A 21294-nucleotide genomic window follows, 5' to 3' on the forward strand; every position below is an offset into this window, starting at 1 on the left:
TGTTTATTCAAATTGCTGGAAAGCATTCTGTGTTCAGTAAGAGAAGACAGCTGTTATTACACTTCTGTCCTCTTTTTTTGCGTCGTTCGATTATTCTCCATTTTCCTCAACTCTGTCAGAGAGTACGATTCCTCTTGGGACACTCTGGGAGACAAATCTTTGGTATTTGGCATCTCCTCTGTTACGTGTTCACCTACATTCAGCCATGTCCAAAAGCAATACTTTACACTTCACTCCACTTTTAGGGGAAATAGGATTCACTTTGTTGCAAAGTGAGAAGTGCAAAGTGAACTGTGTGTTGTGTGCAGTGACATATCATCCCCACTGTTATTACATAACTGTCTCAATGGATATTCATTTTGGGAACATTTGGAAAAGCTCAGATGCACGTAAAATTCTCTCACAGAGAATCAGAATTGACCCTGGAGCAGGAATGCAGTTATTCATAGCTGTTTTTAAACGTGTGTCATTATAGCACTCCATATGGCTCAGGACATGTTCGCCTCTCTTCCGCCCTGAAGCCATTCAGCTACAGTGGAAGATGGTTTCAATTAATGCCCCCCTCTGGTCTCTTTATTGCACAATACAATCTGCACATTCCTTCCCTGCACTTGCAATTCATTACAGTGTGTGCTGTTTGTGTAGACGATCCAAAAGAATCCAGTGCACGGTACAATGTGGTTTGCAATTACAATTAAGTTGTTCAGCATCTCTGCATCAACTTTCATGTGCAAAGATTTGAATCGCTGATGTCTTAGCTGTTGTGTTATTGTGACCCACTTACCATACACGTAAAAAGGGATCGTCAAGCTGCTGAAGCCATCCTCATTCTGGGCCACGCAGGAGTACTTTCCTGACACGCTAGCCTCTCCGATCACCAGCGTACCCACAATCTAATTGGACCGATAAGGCAATTATTACTGATTATTCAAAAGAAAATAAAACATAGTAAGACAAACAAATGCTTAATATCACAGTTCGGTAGTATTTTATCCTTGGGTAGTCAGTCACCATCAGACGAGTGAGTTGCTGTTAGCAACGGCGAGTAAGAGAGCTGGCCTGTTTTTACTCTCAAGTGCATCACATTAATGAAAGGGTACATCTGGAGTTTTAAAACTCACAACGTCTTCAGACCTGCACTATAGATCTGGCGTTGGGGCTGCATGTCCACTTCCTGGAAAGCACTTCTAGTGCCACACTCAATTTTGTCAACAGTTGCTAGTGCAACATAGACAAAATAATAAGTGAAACTTGGGTGGGGGCCAGACTGCCTGGGGCTCTGTTTAGTGTTCATATTGAAATCCCTTTCCATCAAAGTGTTTGAATGATGTGGGTGTGTTGTCTGGGTGTATGCTGACCCAAACTTCCTGGATTTGTATGTAGGAACCATTGTGTTGACTCTAAGACACACAGCCATTAAACAGCTAGAGCGTTCGTGTATTAACAATGTTTAGCACAAAAACAAGCAGTGAAAGAAATAGTTTTCAAACTTCTATCATATTGTCCAATTCGTGCTGTTATGACATTTGTCAAAACACTGATGGAGTGGCCTTATGGTATAATGTTACAGCTATTACTCACCATAATGTAACCCTAGCTCATAAACAGTCACTTAAATGGTTGCGCACAGTCTCTGAGAGGTGACCTGACCAGACGCACTGTGACCTTTGTGCCCATGTCTTCCCCCTGTGTTTTGCTTAGATTATGACCTGAACCAGTCTCTACTGGGCCTTCTGGGGAGCCAGTCAGAGGCCCAGTGCCGACTACATTCTAATTCACAGGCCAAAACGATTTATGTGATGTGACAGAGAGGAATTCCCCTCCAACAAATCCCTCTTCCTTTAAACTGCTGCTTGTTATCATTGACCCTTAGTCTTAACCCTCATAAAGCACCAGCGTTTGGCCACAGGTCCTTGTAAATAAAGTGCTGCCTCAAACTTACTTGGGAGACGTATTAGAACTGATGCCCTATGGAATTTTGCCATTATTTGGGGAGCAAAGAGCTGATCAAATTCTGAGTTTCGTTCTATACATAATGAGAGAGCAGAGGTCATTCAATTGTAAAGTTATTCATCAGAAATGTAGGTTAAAACAGTAATCGGAAAGGTTTGGGTTGAAGATGATCACACAAATTGAGAGTGTGTCTCATTCCAGTAGGGGGAAATTATTGTCGAGATCTTGTTTCTTATTGGAAAGCCTTTGTTCTAAGCGAAAAACAATGGTGTTATAGCTAGAATGTTACCACTTTAATTTATGTTGCACATGTACAGTGTTTATCAATATATTATCCTCCTTTTAGATGTGCCACATCATTTGCATGAAAGTGATTTTCCCATGTTTCCCATACTGGCTGTTTATTCCAAGAAGGAATCAGGTCTTTTTATGTGCAACATTGAAAAACAAAGGGACTGCTTAGGGCATTTTCATTGGTTTTGGTCACAGTTACATAAGTCAAAACTTAAATCATCTTCAGTGAAGAGAAATACAGCATCACTGCCAGTAGGAGGAGAATTGTGAGGATTTATGGATTTCAGATGTTGAATCTGCCTTTCGAAGCCCTGGTCATAAGAGATTTCTACTTGAATCTGACATATAGCTATCGTCTATTCTGTGTTTCACATCCTCTTTATCATATCTTATCAACCCAGCTGTTGTACACTGCCATTTTTCAACCACATTTCACTGTGAGCAAAGTATGTTTTCAGTGCATTCATCATTTAAATAGCGAGAGGAAGCACTACAATGTAAGTTAAACCACCTACCTTGTTCTTCCCTTTAACCAGTTCAGGCTTGGTGCTTATGCTCTTAATCCAGTTGTGGGAGTAATTTCCCCTGTCATCGGTGCTGACCAGGATTGGCTCAGTGTAATCAATGCAACTGCAGGAAAAGAAAAAAAAATGAAACTGACCATCTAGTTATGCTACCAGCATGTGTCATAACAGATACACTTGTAAATTAGTAGTGGACTAAAGAAATACGACACAGATGGAAAAAACAACAACTTCTATGTTGTTTTAATTGGGAACATTTGTGTAAGACTACGACACACCCTGGTCAGAAGAGACGGAGACTGATCTGGGTGTAATCCAGGTCTAGACCAGGTTGTCTGGGTTAAAAAACCTAGAGAAAGGATTTGACCCCCACCCCCAAACCCTTCACCACCCATGGTGGGGAACAATCAGCCTGATGAGAGGAGAGGCAGAGGAGGAAACAGCAACAGCGACAGGAAGGGTTGTGCTATGCGTCAACTCGTACAGGAACACCCCTCCGACGTTCTGGCCAGAGGAGATAAGGTTGATCGTAAGACCTTGGCGATCAAACAAGGGACTGCTGATAACTTCTTAACCTGGTGATAAAGACACCCCCATATTTCTGCTTCCTACACAGTCAGCCTTATTCCACATCCGACATAGCAAGCTTCGCTTGCCTATAACCCCCCCTCTCTAATCTGATAAAGATTTAGATAAGATCTGATCTTGAAGGGCTACATGTTGGATTTACAGTGACAGGTACTTTGCAGGGTCAGGGCTGTATAAAACAAACATTTTGCACAATTGGCCTCCCACCAGGCTATAGCTGCTTCCCTGTCTCATTAACTGCCTGCCACTGCCTAGCCACTGTTCCTCGTGCCAGCCCTGATTATCTTTAGGCTGACAGGAAGAGTTGCTTTGACCCAACTAACACTAGGCTGTTACTTATCATAAATCTGCCAAGTACAAAAGGTTTTTTGGATTATTTGTTTTTGATAAAATAACCCCTTGCAAAATGTAGCATACAGTAATTTGGTCTCTTTCAGTTGACAATGTTGTTTTTGTTAATGGCTTTGAAGCCTGATAACCCAAGGGTAACGGCCCATTGTTTTCCTGATCTTACAACTTGCAGGTCTCCCGCTGTCAATGACAGGCCAGGATCTCAGGGAATGTTCATCTTGTTTGTGGCTTCACTACCATGCCGGTATTCATGCACTGGCCTGGTACAGCTCTGTAACAATTCAGGGAATCTGAGGTTTAGTATATTTCCCCCATGTTTCCACTTCAGCCCACAGCACCGCTGACCACAATCGAGGGGGCAGCTCTCAGGGGCTCCGTTTCTTTGATAAATTTGTCATATTCTGGGCCTCAGTCAAATTAAATCTAGAATTAGAGTGGGATCCCTGGGCTGGAGTGGTAGCTCTGGATGCTGCTGTGCATTCGTACTGTGTCTACTGTTAAAGTCTGTGTGTTGTGAATACAACTCCAGTCCTGTGGTGGTATTCATGTTTTTTCCCTCCAATACAGCTGTGGAATTTGCTGTGCACTTTCAAAACACGCAACTTCATAATTAGAACAGTAAGTGTTCCATTTAACCTGACATTTAAATGACCAAGCATATTACATAAAAATATTCTGGACATAGAGAAACTTGAGGATATAAGAGTCCCCTGAATCAAATCTTTTAGTCTCTGGCATCTGGCAGCTAAAACTAAATATGCACTGTGTTACAGGACACTGGGTGAAACACCACACTCAACACAGCTGGTAGCATGTAATCGATTTGGAATCAGAGTAAGTTGGGTATTCCTGACTGATGTAGTCCTATTACATGTTTAAAAGATTTCTAGAGACTAAACATACTGTAGGTTACATAAAACAAAGTGACCTGTATATAAAACCTACTACCAGGAAATTGTTTTTTTGCCATTGATGTGTTTTTGATTCATCAAGACTGAAGGAAGTGAAGAGACCATGAATGCAGAAAATCTAGAGAAAGCATTTCCTTGCTTGGAGCATTGTGAGAGGGTGACTCACTCTTTAAGCGTAGGGTCTGAGTGACATGGCTGCCAGAGCCAAGTGATGGTTGGCAGGGGCAACCCGAAAGCGGTACAGGTTAGCTGATGCTGTTTGCCAAACATGTAGGGCTGCACGTCCATAGTGGGAAGCTCCGCCTCTGAAATAGTTGGCTTCACTGTGAGAGAGAAAGTGCATATAAAGAAACACAAGTACACAGACACACAGAAAAATGGGGAGAGAGAGCGGATGAGAGAGAGAGAGAGAGAGAGAGAGAGAGAGACAGCATGTTAGAACATCCATCTGCAATCCCAACCCAGCCCATTGTGGAATCTCGTAATGTCTTTATAATGAGGGACGACACTCATGATGGATAGCCGTGAAAAGGTACCACTGACATCAGTTGTCCTTTAGACTCTGTGTATGAGTAGAATGACAGGATGATTGGCTAGCCCCAGGCTGTAGGTCAAAGAACGACCTCACCGTGGCCCATGCCCAGCTCAGTGAATCAACCATGTGTGCTGTAATCAGCAACAGACAAAGACCCTCTTGCCACCTCGGGAGGTAGCCCACATCACACAGCCATAGTCTCCATGTCGAACAGCCAAAAACCGTCGACCTACACACAGTGACATCCCTCGATAGACCACAAAAATCCGCACAAATAAGTGATCACGTAGAACACATTCATAATATGTAGGACTGTGACAGCTCTAAACAATTGATGAACAAAGTTTAAAATAGCTCCCTAATTGATACCAGGATCTCTCCTCACTTTGTTTGTGCTTGTGCTTGTGTGTTTTATTTTATTTTTATTCCAATAAATCAACCCAGAAGGAGGCACTTTTTTCCATTTTTTGGCATGCTATTGGTATAGTTTGATAATGTTTAAAGAATGCAATGAAAATAACTCTTCCCCCCAAATTTACAATGTTCTCATACTAAATCCTATACCTATAAATGTTTTTTTAAGTCATCTTCACATCTTTACAGTCATTGTTTTGTTATATACATACTGCACAGAACATGTTGCTTATATCAGCTGCAGTGTATATACACATAGTGAGGATGCAAATAAATGCTGGGGACTGGGGAGGTCTGAACGGCTGGAGTCTGCGTGCAGAATACAGCCCAGGCCATTTACACACAGCGAAAAGCGCCTTCAAAAGAGCCCCAATAATCAACAACAGCTGCCCAGGCTACGTCAATCCAGCCCTGGAATCAACAAGCCCTCAAATTCCTCTCATACTAGAGCTGCTACCTGCCGTCCAGTGAACTGGACAGAAATCACCCACAGCGCTGGTGCTGCCAAAGTCCAAAGCCTAGGCACTGCTTCATTTCCTCAGGATCCAAAGTCATTATCAGGTTTGTGGTGCGATAGCTTACCGTCAACTACCAGAGTGTAGCTCAGGTTCCTATACAGGCCCTTCACGTGGTTGCCCAGGCTTAAGGTGAAGACCCCGGCATGCTTCTGCTGCACATCAGTGATAATCAGGTTGAAACCAAACATCTTGTAACAGGTGGAATTCGTATTGATTGGGACCCCATCCTTATACCTGAAAATTGGCAGCATAGAGAGTTCACCATGCATAAACAATAACATGTTTGTTCTATTTGTCAGGCACAGAGCTCATTAATCAACAGAAAAAGACTGTAAATGAGTCACGGCTGGCCCCCTGAAATTAGGATAAGATAATTTATCACAGTTGACTAATCGCAGATGTCCACAGATACGCATGATAATAACATTTTTGGACAAAGAAGGCAACACAACTATGATTTAGTAATAACAGTGCATAGAAAAGCAGCTCAATGCAAAGGCAACAGATGCAAACACAAACACTGTGAGAGACAGTGTAAGAGACGAGATGGAATGATTTACTTGAAGCTATATCTTAAGTTTATACTGCATTTAAAAGTTAGAGTATTGGTGCTATCTCTCAGTTCATCTTTCTGCACTATAAACTGACTCAAGTCCATAAAAATCTATAGTATCTGCAGAATGTTTACACCTATCAACATTAAATAAATTATTGATTTGTCCTATATTGCAATGAAAACTATTAGGCTCCCAGTCACATGTTTTGAGAGTCTGTTTGTAATTTAAATTTAAATGGTTTTAGAGTTACTGTGCTTGCTGGTGACCAGCTAGTATAATATGTTACGTGGGAGAAGATCAAAAAGCGTATGGTCTTTCTTGTGTGCCTAAAATTAGCCAAAAAAGTCACCTTTTTAGCAAACTTTTTAAATGATGGATTTGAATGTAGGAAATTAAAATCCAACTACAAGAAAACAGTTGACATAACAAAGTTTTATCTTTTGATTTATTTCGATGCTTTATAGTGGCTGTGCTGCTACAGTACACTAAATCCATAATTCAATGTTTACTGTGAATGTAAAGTGTCACCTACCATGCTATCATGTCTGGTGGGGGCAGAGCGTTGACCTTCGGTTCAAACACATGCTTCTTTCTACCCTCTTTGACGGTCACTGTGCTGGGACGCTCATGCTTATAGGAGATGTTGAGGAACGGATGCTCTGCAACAAAAGATAAAGACGTTGGAATAAAGGATGTTAAAGTAAAGTTATCGATGGTTATAGTATAACCACAGTGATACAACAATTTATATGTTGACAATTTCTTTTGTCTGATAATTTAGTTGCATTTTAAATGTAATAATCTTAAGAACTCATGTTCGTCCACTTTTGAAGACTGATTTTAAATCCATCCAGAACATGCTCACCATAGACGAGGACCTTCGCTGTGGCATTCTTGTGTTTTGTGGGTGCAATCTCAGCCTTGCAGTGGTACACCCCCTTATCCTCCATGGTAATATTCGGCAACACTAAAGCCTTGCTCATCACAAGGACCTTAGCAGGGTTGTCTTTGGTCTTCTGCTCATAATGCCGATTTTCCTGAAGACAAAGCAAAGTACCATAAACTCCACTGCTTCAGTCTGTGATGGTTCTTTTTATAACGTGTTCACAGTAAATCCTGAACTCACTTTCTTCCTTGGAAAATCCAATGTGAAGTTGATTCCTCCATTATAGGTGGTCTCACCAGTACAGTTAAGGATGAGAGTCTCTCCTACCAGCAGTTTGATGCGGTCTGGGGTGATTTTCACATTATTAAGAACAAGAGCTGTAAAATGGAGACAAAAGACAAAAGAAGACTGTGAAACAGAGAAACACATTTGTCAGCAATTGTCGTACTTTTTCAATGAGCAGGACAGAAGACAGAAACACAACAGACTCACTCAGTCTCTTGGGGATGTACATTGCCTTGAACTCCCGGCCATTAACCACTGTTTTACAGGTGAGCATAGTGTGTATAGTGTAGGAGCCGTAGGGAATCTTGAATCCCACCTTTGGATCCCAAACCATTTCCGTAACAATCTTCTCTGATAAAGCCGGGCGCTGCAATCGACACAGAGAGGTTTTGTCAGTAACCACAGATATTTGGTGACCCTCATGACATTAAAGATCACTGAGCCACACAGAGTGAAGTTTGATGCACTTGACTTGATTTAACATGTAACTCATGCTCTGCTGGACTCAGCTGGGGACAGACATCTGTGAGAGTGAAGGTCTCATTAGTTTTCATTGTTATGTGTAGTGTAACCTCTGCAATCATGTATGCAAGGGAGCACAAAAAATTGCAGACTCGGAAAAGGATGTATGCGCCTGCTGCTGTTTGTTCTTGCGCCAGAAGTTGGACTGGGAGAAGAGGCAATGGGAAGGGAAGGAAGGAAGGGGGGCAGGAAGGTCACTCGACCACTATCTGTTCCATCTGAGTCAGATGTGTTTGTCCACAGTAGGCACTATGACACATCAATCAGCCATATGACAAAAAGCACACACACTTGGCAACTTTGTCAACATGGCTTTGTTGGTTTTATTGACCACAATCAGAAATATAAAAAATGCCAGTGGTAGAGTGATGGAGCACACTTCAACCGACATCAGTTACCTGTTGTTTCCTCTGACTTGACACAGTCTGTTCTGTTTTTCAACTGCATTTCCTGATGTTTGTAAGAGGAGTGGGACTAAATTTAATCTAAGAATCTATTCTGAGAAAAAACACTCTTGGAGCACCTTCCTGCTCTTACAGGAAGTAGACAGGATGACTCCCCTTCACCGCCCCTGAGCTTCCCTCAGACAAGCCACTGTCCCCGATTTGTTTCTATCTGCTAGGGTGATTTAATACACAGAGGGTGTGAGAACCAGCGAGACACCTTAAGCACAGAGTGGAAACACTTTTTTTCACAAGACGACAAGTAAGGATATTATTAATAACTTGGTATTAATAACAATCTTCAATTATCATTTTTGATTTTAATTGTAATCAGTTATACTTGAGTAAAGCTTTCACAAATAACAAAATATTTAACCTTTTGGCACATCAACACCAGAATGTCACAAGAATAAGGACTTTGATAAGATTGTGAAGAAGAAATTGTATCTATTCCAACACACAGCAGGAGTAAATTGCCTTTTTTTCTTTTTCCTTAAATTATTAATAATAATATTTTTTCTAATTAAATTACAACTATATTCTTTTAATACAGTAGCCTAGAAATCTCAGAATTTGTTTTTCTTCAATATGGCCCAAATACACCGTTATAATGTAGTAAAAGTTTAGCATCTCATTTTTTGAACTGTTCCTGCAGTTCCAATAAATCCAACAGAGTGCGGTATGTTAGCATTTAGCATGATTTCACTGTCCAAAATCAAATTTCATTGGAATAATAACAAAACTTTCAGTATTTGGAACAGACAAACAAAACAATCAAATACTACGCTAGGCTCAACTCTAATATATACAGTATAATGCAACATCTTCATCTACAAGTGGAGGTCATGAGCAGATGGTGTGTAAAGTTTGTCTTTGTGAGGCCTTGCCTTACCCCTGTAAGTGTTACAACAGCATCAGGAGAGGACGTCCGGCATGGGACCGTGAGGCTTGTCTCATGCCTGTAGATGCCCAGGAGCTGAGCTGTCTTATGGGCATCAGCAAAAGGTTGCTCGGGATCTGAGGGACAAAAAAAGCCCATCAAGACCTGCAAGATCTAAAACACAGGTCAGACAGAGACTGCATTTCAAATCAGATGTGGCCCCTAACATTTTGTCCTTTGGGATAACCATGTTTTGTAGTAACTTTACAGCTGTTGCTAAAGGAGGGTGAAAAACCCCTCAACCACAGCAGTGCAATTGAATCAGGGCAATATCAGGGCATCCAACACAGAGCTCATATAAATAAATCACTTCATTGTGGCTGAATAAGGCAGCAGGGCACAGACAGAGCAATCATGCTATAGTGGTGAGTTCCTACTGGGCAGCCAGCCATCACACAACGGTTGTGGGAACCTCACCGCTACATAAATAGTCTGCGATTGGTATGAGGTCAAGCAGTAGTGGTGTGATAAAGGAACTATTATTTGAAAAGAAAGCATGGAAAATGATCTAATAATCAGCTGAAGGGCTTTGAAAAGAGAGTGTTAGACTAAACACCGGCACAGCAGGCTGCCTGATAGTCAGGCGAAGTGGGAACCATATTCACAGAGAAGCAAGAGAAAGAACAAAGTGACTCTAGTATTAGCTTGGTCTTCACTGTCTACAACCATTTCATTGTACATCATTTTTTGTAGTTTCATCCTTTTTCAAACTGAGGCTGACTTGCTCTCCATATGTTGCCTAAGGCACCATCTCCATTTCAACTTGCACTCAGCACAGCGCATACCTCCAACGATGCCAAACAATTCTACATACTCCTGAATTTTACATTAAGATTGCTACACTGAAGAAAGAAAAATGCTCACCATCTTAAAAAATTACTGGTACCACATAAATAAATTAAGTTTGTTAAACTTAAAGTTATCAGTTGGCTTCCCTGGCCCGTGATCAATTCCTGCTCCAAATTTGTCAGTTCTTTTTGCATAATGCGACAAAAAGAAACGGGTTAAAACGTAACTTTCTTGCCGGAGGTAAGTGTAACTCGTGCTATCTGACGCTTTTGGGGAGACTAAGGGAAACAGTAGCAGGAGCAGGAAATCACAGTCAATGACCAGGGCTTCCTGTGCAATCACGCTTCACCCCTCCACCTCCAGAAGAAACCATCGTAGCAAAGACACCACTTCCTCTTTCCGAGAAAAAGAACTGTGGCACTTTTGGTGAGCATCCTTCATTCAAGGAATTTTTCTTTCTGTTAAACTAAACGCCCTTTTTCTTTTGCTTTCTCGATTCCTTTTTTCTTTGCAGTCAAAGAGGTCAAATGGCTCGGACCATTTTATTCTGTCGTATTGCACCACTGTTTGCAAGCTCATTTCAACACTAGACGCCTCCACTGGTGTCAGCAGATGAAAATCACACTTTTATCAGGAGTCTTCCATGACAAACACTGAGTAATAATGGACCGAAAGAAAAACAATTCAGTTGGAAAAAGAAGAACCCTAATCAGTGAAACAGTTTATAGAGCAGTTCTTTGTATTTCTAAACCACATTTGTTTTTTCTCATTATATAAAAGGTCTTTCCCACTGATTCACTGTGCTTGATAAAACCAGGACCCATAAGCTGTGCTGGTCACTATACTGGTCTCCCGTGTAGGGAGCGCTTTGCGGGTCTCACCTTTGACATAGACATAGGTTGAGGTGATGTGGTCTGAACCATCTTTGGAGTATTTGCAGCTGTACCTCCCCGTGTCACTGGCACCCAAGTGTGTGATTGTGAGTTCGCTGCAGTGTGAATGAGAGTGATGTCCAGAATCACACTGCGTCACGCTCACCCCCTCCGATGAAACGGCTCGTTGGGGATCGGCAAATGTCCAGTGCAGCGGGCCATGACCTCTAACAGAAGAGAGAGTGGAACAGTGTTAGATGAACTGGAAGACAAAGTCAGTCATTTTCAGGAACTTGACACATCAGCATTACATTAAAGTTAATCTGTAAAAAAGAAATGCGTAAATTGGATCTATTTTGAGTGTCACAGCTGGCAATGACCTCACAAGACATTCAGCTCAGGGTGGCAGCCGCAGCTTCTCCCCGTGGGACTTTTTAGCTTGATGTTCCCTTTTCAGTTTATTTTGAGTTAATCTTGAGTCATCCAATAAGTTGAGCTTTCACATGGGAACATGTTTCTCTTGAATGATGTGCTCCGCTAACACATTCTTTCCACACTGCATCTATTTTTAAAACTGTCATTAAAGAGATCCCAGAGGAACGTCAAACATGTTTTGCATACCACTGCCTTTGCCTGCACATTTTTGGGTCAAGCAACCTACAACTCGTGTCCAATGACAATCATCAAGACAGTCCTGTATGGGCCAGGCATCTTAGCACATGGCCTTGTAGGGAATCATTACATTAGATAGACATGAGTTCCTCAACATTCCTTGCAGTCCTACAAAATGATGCAAGACTCAAAAGTCAAAAGAACTAAACACTCGGGTCCCACCACCCCTAAAGGAAATTGCATCAGACTGTTAAATGTGGACCACCACCATAGATTCCTGTCAAGGGTTGTCCCAGTTTCTTAGCAGCTTGCAAGTGTCCCGAGACTCAGACGTGTCCCGTTTATTTCCCTCCTGGCCATTCTGACAGGTCTTGAGAGCAGGGTTTAAATTTTATGGCTGTTGTGACAGTTCAGGACCAGACCAATTTCATCCCGACTGACCTCTGATAACTGGCCAGGACGGGGCAACAAAAACCAAAGTGATAAACGTGATAAGTTGATTATCGCAAATGACAAGATACTTGACTTTTCAAATTAATCGTGACTTTGACCTTATTCATCACTGGCGAAATCTGTGTGTTTCATACCTGCATACAAGGTTTAATGAATCATCCACTTGAAGAGTTAGGGGATTCTCGGAGGGCAGAATCTTAAGAGAGCGCTCTCTCTCCAAATGCCCTGTGGAATAGACACACAAACACACACACACACACACACACACACACACATTTACAGCATGTATTTAACATCGTTCCTCAATCACTATCGCACTAAACATTGTTGGAAAACCCATGAATCACTTTCGCACTGCAAATGTGGATTCACTTAAGCAAGTGACTGTCCACTGTGAGAGAACTGGAGGTGTTTCCGGTGCTGGTGGTGCAGGTTGCTGAATGGATTGTGTCGTGGGATGAGCAATAAGAAAAGAGGAACAGAGGGAGAAATGGGGCAATGTGGGGAGCAGCTGTACCACTTTACCAGAAAGGTCAAACCAGTCAGAATCTCACAGACCCTGTTGATTGCCATTGCACGCGTTTCCTATAAATCAACTGCTCAACCTCCTTTAGTGGCTGCTCCCTTCCTCTCCTTTTGTATTTTTTTTCATTTACCATTGACCTTGCCCTCTAAATGCTATTATTAAGTTATCAGGGGGGAAATAGGAGGATGAGATGTTAGATTCAAAGGTGGCCTCTATTTGGCTCAGCCAGCTCTATCTGTTAAGAGGTCCATCTAACAGCGTTCAACATAGGAAACACTGTGATTCTCCCCGTTGCCGTCCCATATGGGATTTCCTTCTTTTCACCGACATCCCTGAACAGCTTGTCACTGCGGTTAGAAAACAAATTTATTAAGTCAACCCTCCAAATACGACAGCCTTCAGGGAAACCTTTATTTGTAATCATAGGATCGAGAGAGACAATGGAGTTACACAACAGTGTGTAGTGCCAGGTTCACATGCTGACATATTCTGGACAGCCATGCATGCACATGCACGCACGCACACAAACACACACAATTGTCATGTATTTGTCCATTATTCAGAACAGCTGTTGTGCTAAGAATGAGCTGACGTTGCCAGTGCTGGCAGTGGCACTCGTTATTGACTTCCTCACAATTTATTATATTATTGTTTTATCGTCCAAGGTTATGCAGAGGGGAAAGGTTGTGACTCACACACTTTCATGCTGTAATACCTTTAAAGTATAATAAAAACATTTCTGTTCATTAAATTAAGATTAACTGAGGCTCCTGATTCACAATTCACAGTTTAATAACTATCTCTTGTTGTTTTATAAATATGTTTTTCTTGAATCACATTTCAGAACTGGGGGGGGGGGGGGCAATGTAACTGAAATGCTGAAAATTAGGTCAATAATTCTCAGAGAGAATTTGACCGCTGGGACCAGTCAAATACAAATGGCAAATGAAAAGTGCAATGTATCATGTTCCAAGACCGATTTATGCATATTTAATTAGTCGTTTCTGTGACTTATCGGCCGATACGAATGCTGGTATCTGCTTGCACACATAACACCAATAGAAACATGCAAAAACACCATGCTGACCTTGAATGGTACTGACAGGGAGCTCATCTCTTGAAACAGGCCAATTTTTCTTCTATTCTTCTCAGTAACTCACTACAGATGGATAAATCAGCAGGGCCCCCAACAGCCCACTAAAAGAGAAGAAAAATGAACATTCCTGTTGTCTCTTTACACCCACACCCTCAGAACTTCCACTTGTCCCAGTGTCTGCCCGATGCTGACCTCAGCAAGCTTCCCGACACCCCTAACCCCCTGCAACAGCTGTGTGCTGCATTCCTCCAGCAGATCGCCTGAAAAATGCCAGAAATTGTGCTTATTGTGTTGGTTCAAAGAGGCCTAAAGCTGGTTCTCATTAAGAGCCCTTAAAAAGAGGACAGGCATGGAACAAACAGACAGAGGGAGAGAGAGAGGCCAATGGACTTCTGCTTCAGTCTCTCAGTCAACTGATGAGGGGAGCCAGTGAGACAACAGTAAACTGATTATTGACACATTGCCAGGATAACTAAGATTAGCCCAGGAATCACACTTGCATGTCCTTGTCATCACTTGCCTCTGATGAGGGGAGGTGGCACAGGACATATCGTTTCAAAAACATTTGTGGTGTTGTAGGTTCACAGGCAGGAAATAAAGTTAAATAAAAAATTCAAACACTGATGGATTCCAAGATTTACTAAACTGAACTGGAGTTTTTCAATTAATCAAAGAAGATTTTCAGCAATGCGCTATAGACCTGCCGCTCATCTTTCATCAAATGTCTTTTCAAGGATCTGAAAAATGTTGTTATTTGAATTTGGTGTATTATGACGTTTGATGGTGACATTCAGAGCACAGATATGGTGATATCTGAACCACTTATTGCTATAAATTGGACATGTGCCATGAAGGGAGAGGGCTTTCTCTGTTGCTGCCTCCAAGCTTCTTGTCCCACTATAGATAATTTAAAATCAAATTTTTGAATCATTGCTTTTGATATAGCCTGATTCTGTCTGTATTTTTTAATTGATGTGAACAGCAATAAAGAAACTGAGGGAAGAGGTTTCTTCTGAGTTGGTGTAACTGTTGGCAAGATTTCATCAGCGTGTTGCAGCTTGCTACCAGTGGCTTAAGTTTATTTTTGCATAATAAAAACGACTATAACTGTATGAAATGACTGTACTGTCACTGAATTAAATGGGGAAACTCCAAGTCACAGCCCTTCAAGTGCTTGGCATAATGTGCGCAATTCCCTTCTCTTTTGCAGAGTACAACTCATCCCGCCGTACCTCCTGTCCCGTCATGAAATAACACAAATATCTTTTTATCGCCTTCAAGGTAAATGTAACAATACAGCATTATGATTCCCTTGTTTAACCTTGACACTTCAGTCCTTGTACATCTGTGATAATGCAATACATAAAAAGGGTGGAGAGGGAATCATTGTTTGACAAAAGAGTGCAGGGTCACTGGTGGTGAGTCATCTTCGCTGCACTGAGACCATGGCAACAGGAGTTAAACAGTAGTGAATGGTCACCAATTGGCGAGATAAGATTCCTGTCCTGGTGCAAAAGCATTACAAGCCATCTGCGGAGCCTGCAGATAGTCTAATGATTATGATTATTGTTAATGAAGCAAAAAAAACACACTGAGAGTGTTGCAGTCAAGTCAATTAACCTCGGGTCTGAAATCTCAAGTCCCCAGTGTTCGAGTCCGAGTCCAAGTCAACAATGAAGACTCCAAGTTGAGTCCTTCTGCAGGGCAACCGCAACAACTGCGCTAATTTAACATTAGCGGAGTAATTTAACAGGCAAACAATGTACAGCAAGCAGGCAAGTAACATAATGCAGCAAGGGGCAAAACGTTGAAACTATTGACAAGATTTCAAATCACCTGCCAAAATAAGGAGTAACTGCCCCTGCTCGAGCTGTGCTTCGTATTCTGCCAAACAGAACCCTTCTGACACCCCTGCACTTTGCCAACTGCAAGGTTAAGACAACAGTTAGGGCGAGAGCCTTTTTTATTAGTCACATATTAGCCTTTGGAGATTTAGAGGCAAAATGCCCCAGACTCCTTAAAAAAGCAAAATACAGGAACATCTGGCCATGATGGGTGGCCACTCTAGGTTATACAAAGTTGAGTGGAGCCGACAAAGTCCTGAACCGTAAACCCAGAAGATTCCTCTTGCACCGTGTATGATTAAGACTGGTAGGCAGACAGAAGCTCCTTAAAATTGAAATCTCATGCAGGATTCATAGAAAATTTATTGCTAGCTCAGGGTGGATATGCCAAGTATGGACCAGATGCTGCAATCATCCGATAAGAAGAGCTACACAAAGTCATTTGTAAAGTTCAATATCCCTGTGTAAGAGAGACTTGTTTATGCTCTGCTGGTAAGTCTCTCAATTCAGGTGTGTGTGTGTGTGTGTGTGTGTGTGTGTGTGTGTGTGTGTGTGTGTGTGTGTTTCTCTTGTGTTGCCTGCATGGACCTAGATGTACTGCCAGTGAGCAATGAGTCCCCACTGCACTTGGCTGACCCCTCATCACTCCCATTTTCCACTTCATTTCAAGTATCCGAGCAGGAAAGATAGTCTGACTCCAAAACAAATTAGACTCCGCATAAACTCTGTCTGCGAGAAGGACAGCTCTGAAAGACACACTGTCCTCATTGAAGAAAGAGAAATTGCTAATTGAAACAATGCTGTAAAAGACCAAGAGAGAAAAACTCAAACCATGAGGAGACTTAAATCCGTAATAATCGTTTCAATCATCACTTCCCGTCACTTCTTATTTTCAGAGCTTCAGTCAGTGGCCCTAATACACGCCACTGACTGAAGCTACTGTATGTGACTCCATACCTAGATACCATTACCTCCGCCAGGGAAATATGTGATTGGTTTGGTTTGTTTGTTTGTTGGTTAGCAGGATCACTGAAAAAGTTATGGACGGTTTTGCATTGAATTTGCATGGACATGGAAACAGGTGGTTACATTTTGAGAGGGATCCAGATCCAAAAAATTGTAGCCAGTATTTTTTTTTTTTTTTTAAAGACTCTTCACCATTGTGAGGTGGGGATTTGGTTGAAACAGCATTTAGGTGGGGGATTGCTCAGCCTTGGCAGAGGTTCTGCGCTCTTGTTCCCTCAGTCTTGTCTCATGATTCTACGATACATTCACCTGTACAACAGAGGAAATCATTTGTACCGAAATATTATTTACAGTTCGCTGAATCAATATTATTGCATCCCTGGTGATATGCGGAAAGCTTAGTCATTAACCACGACACAGACTAGGGAAATAAGCCTGTAATACAATCAATCTTCTAATCACAGAGGGCTACAAAAGGTTCCTGTACCCCAGTCAGTCAGAGCTGTAGTGCATAATTTCATTTGGTATGACAGAGCAACACACTAGATCGGTGTTCATTTCTGAAAAAGGACCAGCTGCAAGTAAAATATTAACAAATTATCATAGGGTGGACAATTTTTGAAACTGGTCAATCTCAGTAAAGTATTTATAAATGTCTCTGTAATTCGGATATTAACCTAGATATTGTGACACTGACAAGATGCTACATGATTCATTATTTCCACATCCCAACATGCAGCTTTGCGTCATGTTTATCAGATCTAAAAACCTGCTACACACCTCAGCATCAACAGAGACAGACTGATTGACCATCAATCACTAATTGTTCTACCAGTCTGTGGCTGCTACGCAGAGACAATGTCCTCCTTTCCTCTCTGCCATTGTCTTGTGGATGGAGTTTGACATTGCTCAATACGTGCAGAAGGAGCTCGGGGAAGAAATCTTTGCTCAGGTAGCGTGTCACGCTTCCGTGACCTTTACTTGCCAGAACAATTCCAGGCTGCCTCTTGCCCTTGCGTCCGCTTCCTCCTTGTGTCTTTCCCACGCTTTGTGTGTGGACAGTGAAGGAAATCTACTCAAAAACATCGTAGACAAAGCTTCATAGGCTGACAGCGTGTGTGTGCGTGTGTGTATGTGAACAGTATTTCCTTTGTTTGGATGGGCTGTTTATTTGGAGATGATGAGGAAGGCTTCACTGTGTATGTCAGTGGCACAGCAGACCTGGCACAAGGTGGAGGAGCATCCACCTTTTAAACACTATCGTGTTTAAGGAGTGACACTGAGACAATGGGGCTGATTGTACTGCCAGAAGAAAAACATGCATTCTCCTGCACAAATGTTTAATACCGCTGGTAACCCAGAGATGACAATTGCTGGAATAAACATGTTTCATAATAGTATTAGCGAAAGGCTCGTTTGCAATATCTTCAGAATATCGAAGGAAACAAATCTGATAAGCCCAATTGAAATCCAATCAATGAAAACCAGAATGACATTTAAAAGTAAAGCGTGGTCATCTGTAAAAAAATGACCTGTCTGAGTCAACGCATTTTATTAACTTGTTAATAATGACACAATTACAACTGGTCAAGACTACCTCTAGTGGCTGAAATGAGAACTGCAGGTCCAAACTGTTGTCACATCAAATTTTCCTTGAACATGCCAAATGAATATTCTACTGTCAAAATCCTTACATAATAAAATGTCTTGAACAAAATTTAGGATCAAGGGAAAATGCGACAAAATGATTGTTGTTAATAACTTTAAAAAGAAACCCTCTATTTACCGATTATTATTGATGATATTAAAAATTTGCATTCATCCACTGAGTGCGAAACGTGTCCAACTGTGCGATGTTAAAATTCTCTTCTTTCACGCACAAAACTCTACAACAAGCACGAGTGACTTCTTACCATCTGTGAGCGATGAACAACAGAAGATGACAACGAGCAGTCTGAAGCAGTCGGATGAGACCATCCTGCCGGCGCTTCACCAAAAATCCCCAAATTGTGTTAGAATAGAGTAAGAGGCGGAAGGCGCACTGCTGACAAAAAAAAAGTTTCTTCTCAAAGCCAACAGATCGAAGTCTTATCCTTTTTTTCTTCCGAAAACTGCGCGGTTGTAAATCCCCACAGTCCACCTCAGGTGTACATGCAGAGAGCGCCGGTGCTCCTCCTGTGTCCCATGACGCGGTTCGCGGGGGGAGCTCTCCTGCGCAGCCGGGCTGTGCCAACTCCCGGAGCCGCAGCGAGGAGCCGGCTGTAGCGCCGAGGGTGCTCCTCCGGACAGGTGCTCTCGAATTAAGACGGTCCCGGTTTCGATGAATGAAATGTGTGGGATGGCGGGAGACAAAGAGTTGGGTGAGTGGCACAAGAATCGGCGAGTTGCTGCCTTTATACGCGCGCGCCTCGGACAGTCTCCCTCCCTCTCGCCGCTGTGCAGCACGTTACAGTCCACTGCGCCATGCGGGCGCGTTTTATGGAGCCTCGGAGGAAGGATGCAACGTCACTTTTTGGGGTGGACAAAGTCCTTCTCTTCAGGCGAGGGGGAGATCACTGGACGAGAAACAGTGATTCTGCAGCAGACTTGGTGTCACCTCCACATGAGGGGTGTGACAGGTATAGGCTACACGCCATTAAATATGAGAACATATGTAATAAAAATGACTCGTTTAGTGGGTAATTCATCTGAAAAGGTTTATCACGTAATGGTGTTTTTTGTGGTTAAAATCTTTAATTCAAATAGCAGACTTGGTGTCACCTCCACACGAGGATGTTACAGTTAGGCTTCACACCATTAAATATGAAAAAAATATGTGATAAAAATGACTCCTACAGTGGGTAATTAATCTGAAAAGGTTTATCACAGCATTGTGTTTTTTTTGTTTTTTTAAATTCAAATAGCAGATTTGCTCACTGCATTGTTTTAATGTGATACACATTGTATTAATATCAGTATCACCCAATTGATTTGTATGAATACGTGTCAAGTTAAACTATGAAGTAGATCATTAAACTGCATTTTCTTGTTTGCTTCCTTTGATAAAATCAATCTAATGCGTAACTGAGGTTAAAGGTAACAGAGGTTATCTCGTCACAATCCTCATGATATCAGACCGAATCTATTTGCCCGAGTGTTTATGTGGCGGGTTTATATTTAACTTCAGAAACAGGACGCGCTGCTTTTTATATCAAGGTAAATAATCCTCTTTTGTGCGGCAGAACCCTGCAGTGTGTGGATGTGCTGCAGACTGTTTTCTTTTTTCACCACAACAATCACTCTGCTACTGCAGGTCACAGTAGCAGGCATTGTAAATAAGAACATCCTGCCCTCACCTTTCCGCCCACGTCAGGACTGGACCATCACCATTTTTGGGGACGGGAACTGGAGTTGGTGGTGCACAGCAGATAAGGCCCGGCGGCTGTGAAATGCGATTTGGCAGCACTCTTCCATCACTGTAGCGGGAATACACGAGAACATGGGAAACAATTTTTAACATCCCAGATGTGGGAGTCATTTTTCCTGGTTTCCCAGAGCACAGAATGCACAACTCAAGAATTCCAAAAATTCCTACACACCATCAGTATTTTAGGTCACAGTTTGCTGCATAAGTAATACAGAACACTTTCTCTGTTTTTCTTGAATCCACCCAAGGAAATCACTGAATGTTGTCCTTGTGTGGTGGCTCGAAAGAGTGTACACATCAAGTTTGCTCTCCAGCATGTTTTATTCAAAAAAGGGGGGCATAATTGACTCATGTGATTTGGCTCCAAGTTTGAATGAGACTGTGGACACATTGTTACTGTGAAACAACAGTATATCCTCCCCTTTCTTACTTTTAGATTTTAGATTAAACTCGACAAGGTATAACTCTAAAACAGTCTTAGAAAAGGGCTCCAAGACATTGGCAATCACGTCTCAATAATGAAATACCGGTAAAGATGATGCGACGTAAGCCTTTTGAGGAGAACGTTAAAATCACTAAATGAAAAAAGGTGAGGTTTGCAAGAAACTGCCTGGTCTACGACGTTCAAATTGAAGTCGTCAGTAAGGGAGACGCTCCCTCTGGGGCCAAGAGGGCAGCAGATAAGTCTCCTGATGAACAATTGCTGGAAGTTGCAAGCTGAGTGGGTTGGACTTTAAGTGTTTTTATTTTAGACTCCGGCGTTCAAAACACATTATGGGGGAACTAACGGGTTCTACACTCACAGCATGGACACGCAGCAGGCCTTCTCGGGTAAATGAACCAGTAGAATTAAAGTCTTTCTTCAGCAGAGGACTGGAGGAGGAGTGGAACTGCCCTGTTGATCAAATGACTGTGGACAGTATTGAGTGAAAATAATGGGACGGTCTCCAGACCCATTCATACTGCACATCTGGAAGAAAAGAAACCTGTATTTATGGAGTACATGATT

The 21294-nt window shown here is 42.0% G+C and overlaps 1 protein-coding gene across 1 annotated transcript in view; it reads right to left on the reverse strand.

The window, feature by feature from the left end:
- Positions 1-19421, reverse strand: part of kdrl (kinase insert domain receptor like) — a 42997-nt gene extending 23576 nt beyond the window's left edge. Inside the window, exons 1-12 of the mRNA XM_035650041.2 lie at positions 18793-19421; positions 12582-12672; positions 11392-11609; positions 9674-9798; positions 8024-8183; positions 7772-7908; positions 7511-7682; positions 7178-7304; positions 6153-6322; positions 4788-4944; positions 2763-2877; positions 785-893 (exon numbers count right to left, since the gene is read on the reverse strand). Of these exons, the coding sequence (XP_035505934.2) occupies positions 785-893; positions 2763-2877; positions 4788-4944; positions 6153-6322; positions 7178-7304; positions 7511-7682; positions 7772-7908; positions 8024-8183; positions 9674-9798; positions 11392-11609; positions 12582-12672; positions 18793-18856 (1645 nt within the window). The 5' untranslated portion in view covers positions 18857-19421. The remainder of the gene's footprint in view (positions 1-784; positions 894-2762; positions 2878-4787; positions 4945-6152; positions 6323-7177; positions 7305-7510; positions 7683-7771; positions 7909-8023; positions 8184-9673; positions 9799-11391; positions 11610-12581; positions 12673-18792) is intronic.
- Positions 19422-21294: the final 1873 nt, after the last annotated feature.

This window comes from Scophthalmus maximus, chromosome 9, assembly GCF_022379125.1.
Source record: "Scophthalmus maximus strain ysfricsl-2021 chromosome 9, ASM2237912v1, whole genome shotgun sequence".
Classification (NCBI taxonomy): Eukaryota; Metazoa; Chordata; class Actinopteri; order Pleuronectiformes; family Scophthalmidae; genus Scophthalmus; species Scophthalmus maximus.